This window comes from Aotus nancymaae, unplaced genomic scaffold (genome assembly GCF_030222135.1).
Source record: "Aotus nancymaae isolate 86718 unplaced genomic scaffold, 86718_ANA_hifiasm-v0.15.2.pri h1tg000029l, whole genome shotgun sequence".
Lineage (NCBI taxonomy): Eukaryota > Metazoa > Chordata > Mammalia > Primates > Aotidae > Aotus > Aotus nancymaae.
Window position 1 is genome coordinate 16,856,468 of NW_026988442.1, and position 13,147 is coordinate 16,869,614.

At 45.3% G+C, this 13,147-nt stretch overlaps 1 protein-coding gene across 1 annotated transcript in view; it reads right to left on the reverse strand.

The window, feature by feature from the left end:
* Nucleotides 1-4,271, reverse strand: part of RBL1 (RB transcriptional corepressor like 1) — an 83,092-nt gene extending 78,821 nt beyond the window's left edge. The window contains exon 1 of the mRNA XM_012455055.2: nucleotides 4,116-4,271. Within this exon, the coding sequence (XP_012310478.1) occupies nucleotides 4,116-4,271 (156 nt within the window). The remainder of the gene's footprint in view (nucleotides 1-4,115) is intronic.
* Nucleotides 4,272-13,147: the final 8,876 nt, after the last annotated feature.

The following is a 13,147-nucleotide window of genomic DNA, read 5'->3' on the forward strand; positions in this document are numbered from 1 at the left end:
TGGTCTTGAACTCCTGGGCTCAAGTGATCCTCCTGCCTCAGCCTTCCAAAGTGCTGGGATTATAGGCGTGAGCCACTGTGCCTGGCCTGTTTTTCTTTCCTTAAAAAAGTCAACTATTTTATTCCATGAGAATAAAATAGAATACAATTCTATTTTATAAAATCCTATTTCATAAAATTCTATGAATTCTATGAGATCAGAAACCGTTTTTTGTATTTCTAAGGCCAATTTGTCAGGCCTTAGAAATATACAAATAGTTTCTGATCTCATAGAACTCGAAGTCTGGAGCTAAGAAGACGAACAGATACTATTATTTATAATTGGGTTAGATTTAGAAGCTGTAAGAATTGAAGATAAAGTGTTGTAGGAGATTATAGTGTAGTGAGTAACTGATTTTGACTAGAGTTTAGGAAAGGCCTCATAAAAGATGACAAAATTTGTAAATCACTAAAAGTGTAAGCAGGGGTTTGTCAGGTAGACTAGAGAGGGGTAGGGATTAAAGAAAGACTTTTTTTTTTTTTTTGAGACGGAGTCTTGCTATGTTGCCAGGCTGCAGTGCAGTGGTACGATCTTGGCTCACTGCAACCTCCGCCTCCTGGGTTCAAGTGATTCTCCAGCCTCAGCCTCCTGAGTAGCTGAGACTACAAGCGCCTGCCACCAAGCCCAGCTAATTTTCATATTTTTAGTAGAGACAGGGTTTCACCACGTTGGCCAGGATGGTCTCAATCTCCTGACCTCGCAATCCACCTGCCTCAGCCTCCCAAAGTGCTGGGACTACAGGTGTCAGTCACTGTGCCCAGCCAGAGAAAGACTTCTTAGGAAGCATCTGAAATATAGAAAAATGGCTACTCCAAATACCTTTCAACAAAAATTGATTTTAAAAAAAGAGTAGGAAAATAAAACACTGGATAGAATAAACACAAAATTTCAGTTCATACATTTGTGGTTTTTTTTTTTTTTTGAGATGGAGTCTTCCTCTGTCGCCTAGGCTAAACTACAGTGGTGCAATCTTGGCTCACTGCAGTCCCCGTTCTCCTGGGTTCCAGCGATTCTCCTGCCTCAGCCTCCTCGGTAGCTGGGATTACAGGCGTACACCACCACACTTGGCAAATTTTTATATTTTTAGTGGAGATGGGGTTTTGCCGTGTTGCCCAGGATGGTTTCAAACTACTGACCTCAGGTGATCCGCCTGCCTCAGCCTCCCAAAATGCTTGGATTACAGGCATGAGCCACCGAGCCCATCCCATTTGTGCTTTCTAGAGCAAACATTGGGCTAGGCACTGTGGCTCATGCCTGTAATCCCAATGCTCTGGGAGACTGAGGCAGAAGAATCACTTGAGATCAGTTCAAGACTAGCTCAGGCAACATAGTCAGATACTGTCTCCACAAAAAATTGAAAAATTAGCTGAGCATGGTGGTGCATGCCAACAGTCTCAGCTACTAGGGAGGCTGAAGCAGGAAGATCACTTGAGCCCAGGAGTATGAGTTTACAGTGAGCTATGATTGTGCCACTGCATTCCAGGCCTGGGCAAAAGAGCAAGACCCTGTTTTATTTTTGTGTTTTGTTTTTTTTTTTCATTTTCAGATGGAGTTTCACTCTTGTTGTGAAGGGTGGAATGTAATGGCATGATCTGGGCTCGCTGCAACCTCCACCTCCCAGGTTTAATTGATTCTCCTGCCTTGGCCTCCCAAGTAGCTGGGATTACAGGTGTACGTCACTACACCTGGCTAATTTTATATTTTTAGTAGAGACGGGGTTTTCACCATGTTGGCCAGGCTGATCTTGAACCCCTGACCTCAGGTGTTCTGCCCACCTTGGCTTCCCAAAGTTTTCTGTGGGATTAGGCCCCTGACTTGATTCTGACTCATTATGACTATTGGGATTATAGGCATGAGCCACTGTGCCTGGCCAAGACCCTGTTTCTAAGGAAAAAAATAAAAGAAAGAAAGAAAAAATAAATAAATAAAGCAAACATTAAAGATGTCGTATTCAACTCTGCCTACTTAGATATTTAGCTCTTCAACCTTTCTTGGTGTTGGGGGTCAGAGGAAAGATTCCAGGCAGAGGGAATAGCATGGATAAAGCACAAAACTGGGAACAACCTTATCACAGTCAAGAATCTGAAACAGGTGCATGCCATGACTGTAGTTTGACACAGTAAATGCTTATTCAATGACAGACCTTCTGCAGGAGAGACCAAATGAGACCTAGGATGTCAGAAATGCTTTCTCAGGCTTTCAAAAATCAATCTGTTTTCAACTGAGAGGCCATTCATTCTAATCTCCTCTACTTTCTTTTTCTTTCCACAGCTTTCCAGTCATGCCACACACAGATGCGGACCATTGTCCTTTACCCAGTCTATCCAGTCCTGAAGACACACGAGTCTTTTTCAGGTACGTTTCCTTCATATACAGACACACATACAGTCAACACATTTCCAACTCTATGCCTTTGAACCCAGCAATGATTTCGCTGGGTGGTGAGTCAGCGGTGCGCCCTGGGCATGAGTACAGTCCTCTTCGTACATGAAAGCCTTTGAACATGAGGCCACTGGAGTGCTACACGAATACACTCCATCACAATTCTGTCTACACTGGCCTTATGCTTGCCTGGGTTTCTTTCTTTTTCTTTTTTTTTGGAGACAAAGTCTCACTCTGTTGCCCAGACTGGAGTGCAGTGGCATGATCTCAGCTCACTCCAACCTCTGCCTCCCCAGTTCAAGCAATTCTCCTGTCTCAGCCTTCTAAGTAGCTGGGACTACAGGCACATGATGCCACGCCCACTAATTTTTTGTATTTTTTTTCGGTAGAGACAGCATTTCACCATGTTGCCCAGGCTGGTCTTGAACTCCTGAGCTCAGGCAATCCTGTCACCTCGGCCTTCCAAAGTGCTAGGGTTACAGGGCTGAGCCAAAGGGCCTGGCCTCTTTCCTTTTTTTGAGACAGAGTCTTGCTCTGTCACCCAGGCTGGAGTGCAGTGGTGTGGTCTCTTGTTCACTGCAGCCTCTGCCTCCTGGGTTCAAGTGATTCTCCTGCCTAAGCCTCCCGAGTAGTTGTGATTACAGGCAGGTGCCACCACGCCCAGCTAATTTTTGTACTTTTAGTAGAGACACAGTTTCACCATGTTGCCCAGGTTGGTCTCTAACTCCTGCCCTCAAGTGATCCACGCCCGCCCCCCACCCCGCCCCGCGTCAGCCTCCCCAAGTGCTGGGCTACAGGCCTGAGCCACCACGCCCGGCCTGGGTTTCTATATTAGAATAACCCTGGGCAAAACAACCTTCTGGGCCTTGCTATTATCACCCGGAAAGTAGGTCTAGTATTCATTGGCATGCCATGTTCACAGGGCTGTTGTGAGGATAAAATGCAAGAACAATGAGGAAAATCGAGTAATTATAATTGACATTTATTTTTTTCAGAGCCAGACACTGATAGGAAGCATCAGGACGATGCTCTGACGGAGGAGGAAATGTGGGGCTGAGATCAGCTTCGTGTGCACATTGGCTTTGATCAAACTGCTGCACAGCGACCAGCAGCTCCACCCTGGTGAAGCAGAGGGTGGAGGTTAAATGGCTCAGACTCTGGGTCTGGCTCCATGTATAAGTAAGTGTGACCCCGGGCCCGTAGCTTAACCTGTCTGGGGTTAAGCTGTTCGGTTAACTTAAGAGGAACCTGTCGGCTTCCTCTTGCGTGGAATGAGGACCGCAGAAGGGGTTCAGACGGAACTGAGTGAGAGGGTCCATTTAAAGCTCTCATCAGTGGTGTCTTGGCGTGCAAATTCATTTTCACTTTTACCATTATATTTGTTCTTACCTATTTAAGGGCAGCACCACGACGTTTGTGGCGCTCGGCGGGGTAGAGGGAAGTGTGGTCAGGAAGCCTGAGGTCCGAGTGGTGCGGGACCTAGGCCGTTCCTTTTTTGGGGCTTCAGTTTCCCGCCTCAAAATGATGGGTGGATTGGCTGAGTTATACCCAGCCTTCCCGCCCCTCGGCGTCAGGCTGGGCAGCGACCCTCCTCGGTGGGGAAACTCCCACCACCCCATAGGCCAGGGAAGGGGCGGGGCGGGGGTGGGGCCTTGCGACGGTCGGGTCCGGCTTTCCCACCTGCCGCCGCTCACCTCTAGGCTGTAGTTGCCTCGGATGGCGGTGAAGTCGTCTAGGGCTTCGGCCGCGCTCCCTTCGTCCAGATTCAGCTCCTGGCACAGCGCCTGTAGCGCCTCCCCGGCTGCGGCGACCACCGCCGCCCCCTCGGCGTGTGGCTCGTCCTCGAACATCCCTTCAGTCCCCGCGGGCGGCGCGCCACGACCCCCGACTTCTTTCTCTCTCTCTCTCTCTCTCTCTCTCTCTCGGACGAGCTACCCACAACCACCTGCGCCAAAGCGCGCGAAAATCGGCAGCTGCCGAGCGCTTCGTCTTCCACCGTCTGCCTCCGCTTTTCTCCTCAAAAAAAGTCCGTTTTTCCTCCGGAGCTCCTAGCCTTCCCTCTCCGGAAATGTGATAAGAAGACGGATCACAGATCCTGAATGACCTGGCCTTGGCCTTTGGCGGATCGCAGGGGGCGCAGCCGGCGGGGTAAAAAAAGAGCGGAGGGATCCGCAGCCTGCGCGCGGAGCCTGCTGGGAGGTGTAGTCCATCTCCTGGCAGATGAAGCCCGCGGCCTGCCTGTCTCCCTGGTTAGGCTCTTGGATTTGGGCAGGGCTGGTATGCCTACTGCGAGGTGGCCCCGTGCAGCATAGTGATATGCCTCCTCTATCCATGGGCCCTGGGTTTGTCACTGTTTCTCCTGCCTCAGGCTCCTTTTTGGAAAAAAAGTAGCCCCTGGACTAAGAGGGGCTCTTGGAACTCTCCCCAACGTCCCAGTGCCCAGTGAGCGGTTCACTAAATGACCGAGGGGAAGGACTGGTGAGGGTTATTAGGGGACGGATCCTGATCTCGTGTTAGTCACACGAGGCGGGCAGAGAGGACTGCAGTAATGAGGCAGAAGAATAGGGTCTGGAAGCAGGGAACCTATGGCTGGTTCACGTGACTTTCTAGAACAAAATTGAAAGGAAAACCCCAACTTTCCATGCCTAAGTAACAAAATGACCAGAGGCTATTTCGTTGGACCTTTTCTGCATGGCAGATGGGAAACTGTCCGCAACAAATCACACTGATTTGCTTGCCCGTCTTCGTTTGCAACTTTGTAACTTAACTCCAGTCTCTGAATAGTGGCTGTCCACAACCAATCAGACTCATTGAAGTAGAGTCTTCATTTGCATAGAAGTATAACTTTGTAACTTCACCCTAGCCTCTGATTGGTTGCAGAAGGCAACCAATCAGAAGCTATTCAATTGTCAAAAAATCCAAAAGTTTGAAAATGTTGCAGCGACTCCCCATTTCTTTCAGGGTTAAGCCAAGCTCCTTGTCATAGCCTATAAGGCACTAAGGGTCTGGTGGTCCCCCGTCTAACTCTGCCTTCATTTGCTCCTCTCCCCTTTCTCATCCTACGCTAGTCGTACTTGTGATTCCTTGTGGCTGCTTTTCTCCCCTTTAATTTGGAAAAATACAAACTCAATTTTTTATTTAGTGGTAACCCCAATGTTTAAAAAAAGTGAAACATTTCATCCAAATCACTAGCTAAAAGATAATAGCTAAGAATACTTGAACCAGATATCAAAGAATTGGGGAAATGGGGGCGGGCATCATGGCTCACACCTGTAATCCCAGCACTTTGGGAGGCTGAGGTGGGCAGATCACTTGAGGCCAGGAGTTCAAGGCCAGCCTGGTCAACATGGCAAAACCCCATCTCAACTAAAAATACAAAACTTAGCTGGGCGTGGTGATGTCCTCCTGTAGTCCCAGAAGCTGAGGCAAGAGGACAGTCGCTTGAACCGGGAAGGCAGAGGTTGCAGTGAGCCAAGATCTCACCACTGCACTCCAGCCTGGGCAACAGAGCAAGACTCAGTCTCAAAAACAAACAAACAAACAAACAAAAACCCTTAATGCAGTTAACCATTAGACATTTCCATTCTTCACCTGCCAGTTGTCCCATTTCCTTTCTTTTTTCCCATATTACCTCCAAGATGTCCCTCCACTGCCCTAGATAGCTCAGCTCTGGTTCTCTGTGTATATTCTTCAACCAAACAAGAGCCTGAGAATCAGATTGATGGTGACTATTTCTAATTAGTCCAGTGTGCCTCTTGGGGTCCTCCCACAATTCCACATGCAACTTATTAAAGTGGTCACCCAGCACAAACTAATCTCTTTTCTCAGAAAATTTCTGCTTGTAAGAAATTTTTATCCATTTATGCTTAAAGCAGACAGTGGGTACTCAACAAATAATAGTTCTTATCCTAGAGCCATTTGAGGATCTGACATCAGTTGTAGGAGAGGGAATCAAGAAAATGGAAAAAAGGGGAGAAGTAAGGAATGGAAAACTTGAATATATTGAGACAGATTTAGCATTACACCAATTCAGAGATTTTTTTTTTCTTGCTTGGAGGTTTTGTTTAAGACTGAGTCTTGCTCTGTTGCCCAGGCTGGCGTGCAGTGGCACAATCTTGGCTCACTGCAACCTCTGCCTTCCGGGTTCAAGAAGTTCTCCTCCCTCTGCCTCCTGAGTAGCTGGGATTACAGGCATGCACCACCACGCCCAGCTAATTTTTTGCATTTTTAGTAGAGATGGTGTTTCACCATGTCGGTCAGGCTGGTCTTGAACTCCTGACCTTGTGATCTGCCCATCTTGGCCTACCAAAGTGCTAGGATTACAGGTGTGAGCCACCATGCCTGGCCTGTTTTTTGTTTTTTAAGATAGAGTCTCGCTCTGTTGCCCAGACTGGAGTGCAGTGGTGCGATCTCGGTTCACTGCAACCTCTCCTCCCAGGTTCCAGCGATTCTCCTGCCTCAGCCTCCTGAGTAGCTGGGACTACAGGCACATGCCACCATGACTGGCTATTTGTACTTCTTTTAGTAGAGACAGGGTTTCACTATGTTGGCCAGGCTGGTCTCAAACCCCTGACATCATGATATGCCTGCCTCGGCCTCCCAGAGTGCTGGAATTATAGGCATGAGCCACCGCACCTGGCCATGTGGAAGTTTTTAAGGGAAAGAAAAAGGAAGAAGACAGGGCCATAAAGGATTTCATAAAAACACATCATTAAGTATGAAACTATAAGAATGGATTGTTGGCCAGGCACGGTAGCTCACGTCTGTAATCCCAGCATTTTGGGAGGCCAAGGTGGGCGAATTACTTAAACTCAGGAGTTTGAGATTATCCTGGACGACATGGCAAAACCCCATCTCTACCAAAAATACAAAAAATTAGCTGGACATGGTGGTGCACACCTGTAGTCCTAGCTACTTGGGAGGCTCAGGGGGAGGATCACTTGAGCACAGGAGGCTGAGGTTGCAGTGAGCCATCATCACGCCACTGCATCCAGCCTGGGTGAATGAGACCCTGTTTCAAAACAAAAAACAATATGTTATTTTATTCTTAAGATTGTTGGCAATTAAGCAAAGTCCTTGACAAAAGAGCCAACAACACTAACATTGCAACATTATTTATTTAGAATCTCTCTTGAAACTGTCCTCGACCTATTTCTCAAGACTGGAATTCTACTGGGCATGATGGTACATGCTTGTAGTCCCAGCACTTTGGGAGGCTGCCAAAGGAGGATCACTTGGGGCCATGAGTTCAAGACTAGCCTGCCTGCACAACATTGCAAGATCTCGTCTCTAAAAAACAAACAAACAAACAAAAAACATTAGCTTATTCATCTCTAGCTCTCAGTCCCTGATGTGAGTCCAGTACAAGGCGGGGGAAGGGGAATTAACAATCAATAAATATGCACTCTGTGCTCAATCTGTGCAATACCTCTTACATACGTTCTTTCATTTACGCATTCCAACAAGCTTTTAGTTAGGAAACACTATCTCCATTTTTTACATGAACCTGCAGTTGAGAAATTAATTAATTTTTTTAATGTTTCCAGAAAGTCAGCTATAATGCTGGCATTTGATCCCAGGCCTATATACTCCAAACTTCATAATATTTCCACTGCATAATTTGCCTATTCCAAATATATCTCTATTTACAGAGCAAATAATTGTGCTGATATTCGGTGAGATAGTGTGTACAATATAAAACCCAGTTTATAATTTAAATGGAGGCAAAAGATGTAGATGTAGCCAAATCCTAAAGTCATCACCTTATGTTAGCTCTTGTTTCTGTTTTGTCTTTCCCATTTGACAAAGAACCATGTCGAGAAGTTCAGGGTTGTCTTGCTTTCTGAGATGGAGACAACAGCATGAAGGGCCATTTAGCAGGTTTGGTTGTGTGTGCCTGTAGTTCCAGCTACTTAGTAGGCTGGGCAGGAGGCCAGACTTGGAGGTTAGTAAGTTATGATCACACCACTGCACTCTAACCTGGGTGACAGAGGGAAACCTTATCTCTAAAAGAAATTAAATTAAGAAAAAAAAGACATGAACTTTTTTTTTTTTTTGAGATATAATCTCTCTCCGTTGCCCAGGCTGGAATGCAGTGGTGCAACCTTGGCTCACTGCAACCTCTGCTTCCTGCATTCAAGTGATTCTCCTGCCTCAGCCTCCCAAGTGCTGGGATTACTGGTGTCTGCCACATGCCTGGCTAATTTTTGTATTTTAAGTAGAGACGGGGTTTCATCATGTTGGCCAGGCTGGTCTTGAACTCCTGATCTCAAGTGATCCGCCCTCCTCAACCTCCCAAAGTGCTAGGATTATAGGTCTGACGCACCATGCCCAGGCAAAAACCCTGTAGATTTTTAAATTGTATTTGCAATTTTAAACTAAGAAGTGCCCTTCCCTACAGCTTCTTAAAGGTTTTAAAAGCAAAAAACACGTGGGAGGTAATTAAATGGGTAGCGTGGCTTCATGCTGGCAGTTTTAAGTCTGAAAAAAGGTGTGGGGGAGCGCATCAGTGGCTTCTGTGGTTTCTGAAAGGATTCGTTTTTACCTGACATTACTTGCCTTGTGTTTCTAGGTAGGGGACCTGCCCATGAGCTTCCACAACCAGCTCACTCTCTGCTCAGGTTTTGGTTTGGCCCTCACCATCCGGACTAGAAACAGAGTGTGGTGGGCGATGATGCACAGCGAGGGCTCAGGGTCACACAGCGGGCCTCTCAGATCTAGTGGTAGGCAAACGCAGGTTGGAGGTAAAAGCCCCTGAGATCTATGGAAATGAACACAGGTCTAGACAGCAAAAGGCTTACATGCTGTAGCAGCTTAGAATGCAGGTCCAGGTTTTTCTAAGTCTCTGTCTAAAAGTTTATATATCAGTGGATGGATTCCAATTTTGATTGAGAAAATCTACTGGTTTCTGAGTTGTCAAACATTTCACTCCTTTGCAGTAATCACATTCCAAGTAGTCTTTCTAAAGTCAAATTATCTAGACCTCCCAAGCTATGTCTAATGTTAACATCTAAGTTCCTGTATTGGTCCTAGATGTAACTCTTACGTCGTTGATTTTTAAAAAAAATTACTTTTTATGTTTTCCTTCCCTCCCTCCTTTTCTCCCTCCCTTCCTCCCTCTCTTCCTTCCTTCCTTGCCCAGGCTGGAAGTACAGTGATGCAGTCTCGGTTCACTGCAACCTGTGCCTCCGAGGTTCAAATGATTCCCCTGCTTCAGTCTTCTCAGTAGCTAGGATTAAAGGTGCCCACCACCACGCCCAGCTATTTTTTGTATTTTTAGTAGAGATGGGGTTTCACCATGTTGGCCAGGCTGGTCTCAAACTCCCGACCTCAAGTGATCCACCCACCTCGGCCTCCCAAAGTGCTGGGATTACAGGCGTGAGCCACTGTGCCTGGCAGTTTTTATGTTTTCTTATTGCAAAAGAAATACATGTTCACTGTGTAGATAATTTAGATACTACGTGTAAGCACAAGAAGAAAAAGTCACCCATAATCCTACCATCTAGAGATATCTACTGTCATTTTGAATGTATATCTTTCTGGTCTTTTTTCTACACATTTATACTTACATACATATGTATACTTTCATTTTTTGTCCAGATGGAACCAAATGACCCAGGAATTGTAATTGCTGGTTTTATTTAATGATACCACATCATCATTTATCTGAGTCATTTAAAAATTATTCTAGGCCGGGCACAGTAGCTCATGCCTATAGTTGCAGCACTTTGGGAAGCCTAGGCAGGTGGATCACTTGACACCAGGAGTTCAAGACCAGCTTGGGCAACATGGCAAAACCCTATCCCTACAAAAAAATCAAAAAATAAAACATTAGCAGGTGTGGTGATTGTGCCTATAGTCCCAGCTACTTGGGAGGCTGAGGTAGGAGGATCCCTTCAGCCTGGGAGGTGGAGGTTGCAGTGAACTGAGATTGTGCCGCTGCATTCCAGCCTGGGTGACAGAGCAAGATCTTGTTTCAAAATAAATAAATAAAATAAAAATTATTCTATAATATTTTTCATGGCTATTCAGGTTGAGGATCCCTTATCCAAAATGTTTGGTACCAGAAGTGTTTTGGAAATCAGACGGTTTTGGATTTTGGAAGATTTGCCTATATGTAATGAGATATCTTGGGGATGGGACTGAAGTCTAAACACAAAATTCATTTACGTTCATATACACCTTATACATATGGCCTGAAGGTAATTTTAGAAACTATCTTAAATAATTTTGGTTTGACTGTGTGTTTTTTGGTTTGTTTGTTTTTTGAGATGGAGTCTCACTCTGTAGCCCAGGCTGGAATGCAATGGCACAATCTTGGCTCACTGCAACCTCTGTCTCCTGGGTCCCGGCTCAAGCAGTTTTCCTACCTCAGCCTCCCAAGTAGCTGGGATTACAGGCACGAAACACCATGCCCAGCTAATTTTTGTTATTTTTTTTTTAGTAGAGATGGGGTTTCACCATGTTGGCCAGTCTGGTCTTGAACTCCTGACCTTGTGATCCGCCCGCCTCAGCCTCCCAAAGTGCCGGGATTACAGGTGTGAGCCACCACGCCCAGCCTGTTTGTTTTTTTGAACAGAGTCTCACTCTGTTGCCCAGGCTGGAGTGCAATAAGGCGATCTTGGCTCACTGCAACCTCCGCCTCCCGGGTTTAAGCAATTCTCCTGCCTCAGGCTCCTAAGTAGCTGGGACTACAGGTACACACAACGAAACTTGGCTAATTTTTGTATTTTTACTAGAGACAGGGCTTCACCATGTTGGTGACACTGGTCTTGAACTCCTGACCTCAGGTGACCTGCTCGCCTTGGCCTCCCAAAGTGCTAGAATTACAAGAGTGAACCACCATACCTGGCTTTGACTGTGTTTTGTTCTATGGGGTCAGGTGTGGAATTTTCCCGCTGTGATGTCATGTTAACACTCAAGAAGTTTCAGGTTTAAGAACATTTCAGATTTTGGATTTTTTTGATTAGGGATACTCAACCTGTATATAATTCTACAATATGAATATGCTATAATTTCTTTAATTATCTATTGTTTTCAATCTAGTGTTTCCCACTTTTGTTATTCTAAATAACACTAAAATGAACATTGCTGTAACTATTTCTGCTTATTTTCATAGATTAAATTCCTAAATAGGAATTGATTAGTCGGACCAAGCACGGTGGCTCATGCCTGTAATCCCAGCACTTTGGGAGGCTGAGGCAGGTGGACCACAAGGTCAGGAGTTCTAGACCAGCCTGACCAACATGGTGAAACGCCGTCTCTTCTAAAAGTACAAAAATTAGTCAGGTGTGGTGGTGTGCACCAATAATCCAGCTACTCAGGAGGCTGAGGTAGGAGAATTGCTTGAACCCGGGAGGCAGAGGTTGCAGTGAGCCGAGATCATGCCACTGTACTCCAGCCTGGGCAACAGAGTGAGACTTTGTCTCAAACAAACAAACAGCTAAAAAACCAAAGAACTGATAAAATAAGTATTATTTTAAAGGATTTTGATACATACTGCCAAACTTTCCTATTAAAAATTTACGCTCATTGGCTGGGCGAGGTGGCTCATGCCTGTAATCCCAGCACTTTAAGAGGCTTAGGCAGGTGGATCACCTGAAGTCAGGAGTTGGAGACCAGCCTGGCCAACATGGTGAAACCCCGTCTCTTCTAAAAATACAAAATTAGCCAGGTGTAGTGGCACATGCCTGTAGTCCCTGCTACTTGGGAGGCTGAGACAGGAGAATCACCGGAACCCAGAAAGCGGAGGCTGCAATGAGCTGAGATTGAGTCACTTCACTCCAGCCTGGGCGAAGCAGAGAGAGACTCCATCTCAATAAATAAAATAAAGTAAAAATAAATAAGTAAATAAAAATTTATGCTCATATAAGCACAGTGTATAATGTCAGTTTTTCCTTAACACATCAAAGTTGAGAATTTTTTTTTTTTTTTTTTTTGAAATGAAGTCTTGCTCTGTTGCCCAGGCTAGAGTGCAGTGGTGCAATCTCGGCTCACTGCAACCTCTGCCTTCTGGGTTCAAGCGATTCTCCTGCCTCAGCCTCCCAAGTAGCTGGGATTACAGGTGTGCACCACCACACCTGACTAATTTTTGTATTTTTAGTAGAGACGGAGTTTCACCATGTTGGCCAAACTGGTCTCAAACTCCTGATTTCAGGTTATCCACCCACCTGGGGCTCCCACAGTGCTGGGATTACACTGTACCTGGCCCAGAGTTTAATAATTGGTAATCTTTGCCATTTTGACAGGAAAATGCATACTGGCATCTCATCATGATTTATTTTGCAAAATTCTGATTACTAGTGATATCAAATATCTTTCATCTATTTATTGGCCACTTGTAGTTATTCTATGAACTGCTTATTCATACTGTTTGCCACTTTTCTTTTGAGAATTTCTAACTTGTTTTAAGGATATTAACCCTTTATCATGTTGCAAATACTTCCCTCCATATTATTGTTTGTATTTCACTTTTAACTATTTCTCTCTTTTTCAAAGTTGATTTCCAAAATTTTTATGTAGAGAAATCTACCATTCTTTTGTTTTATGGATATGTCTTTGGTATCATACTTAGAAAATGTTCTCTTTTTTATTTTTATTTTAATTAATTAATGTTTTTGAGACCTCACTCTGTTGCTTAGGCTAGAGTGCAGTGGTGCATTCTTGGCTCACTGCAACCAACGCCTCACAGGTTCGAGTGGTTCTTGTGTCTAAACCTCCTGAGTAG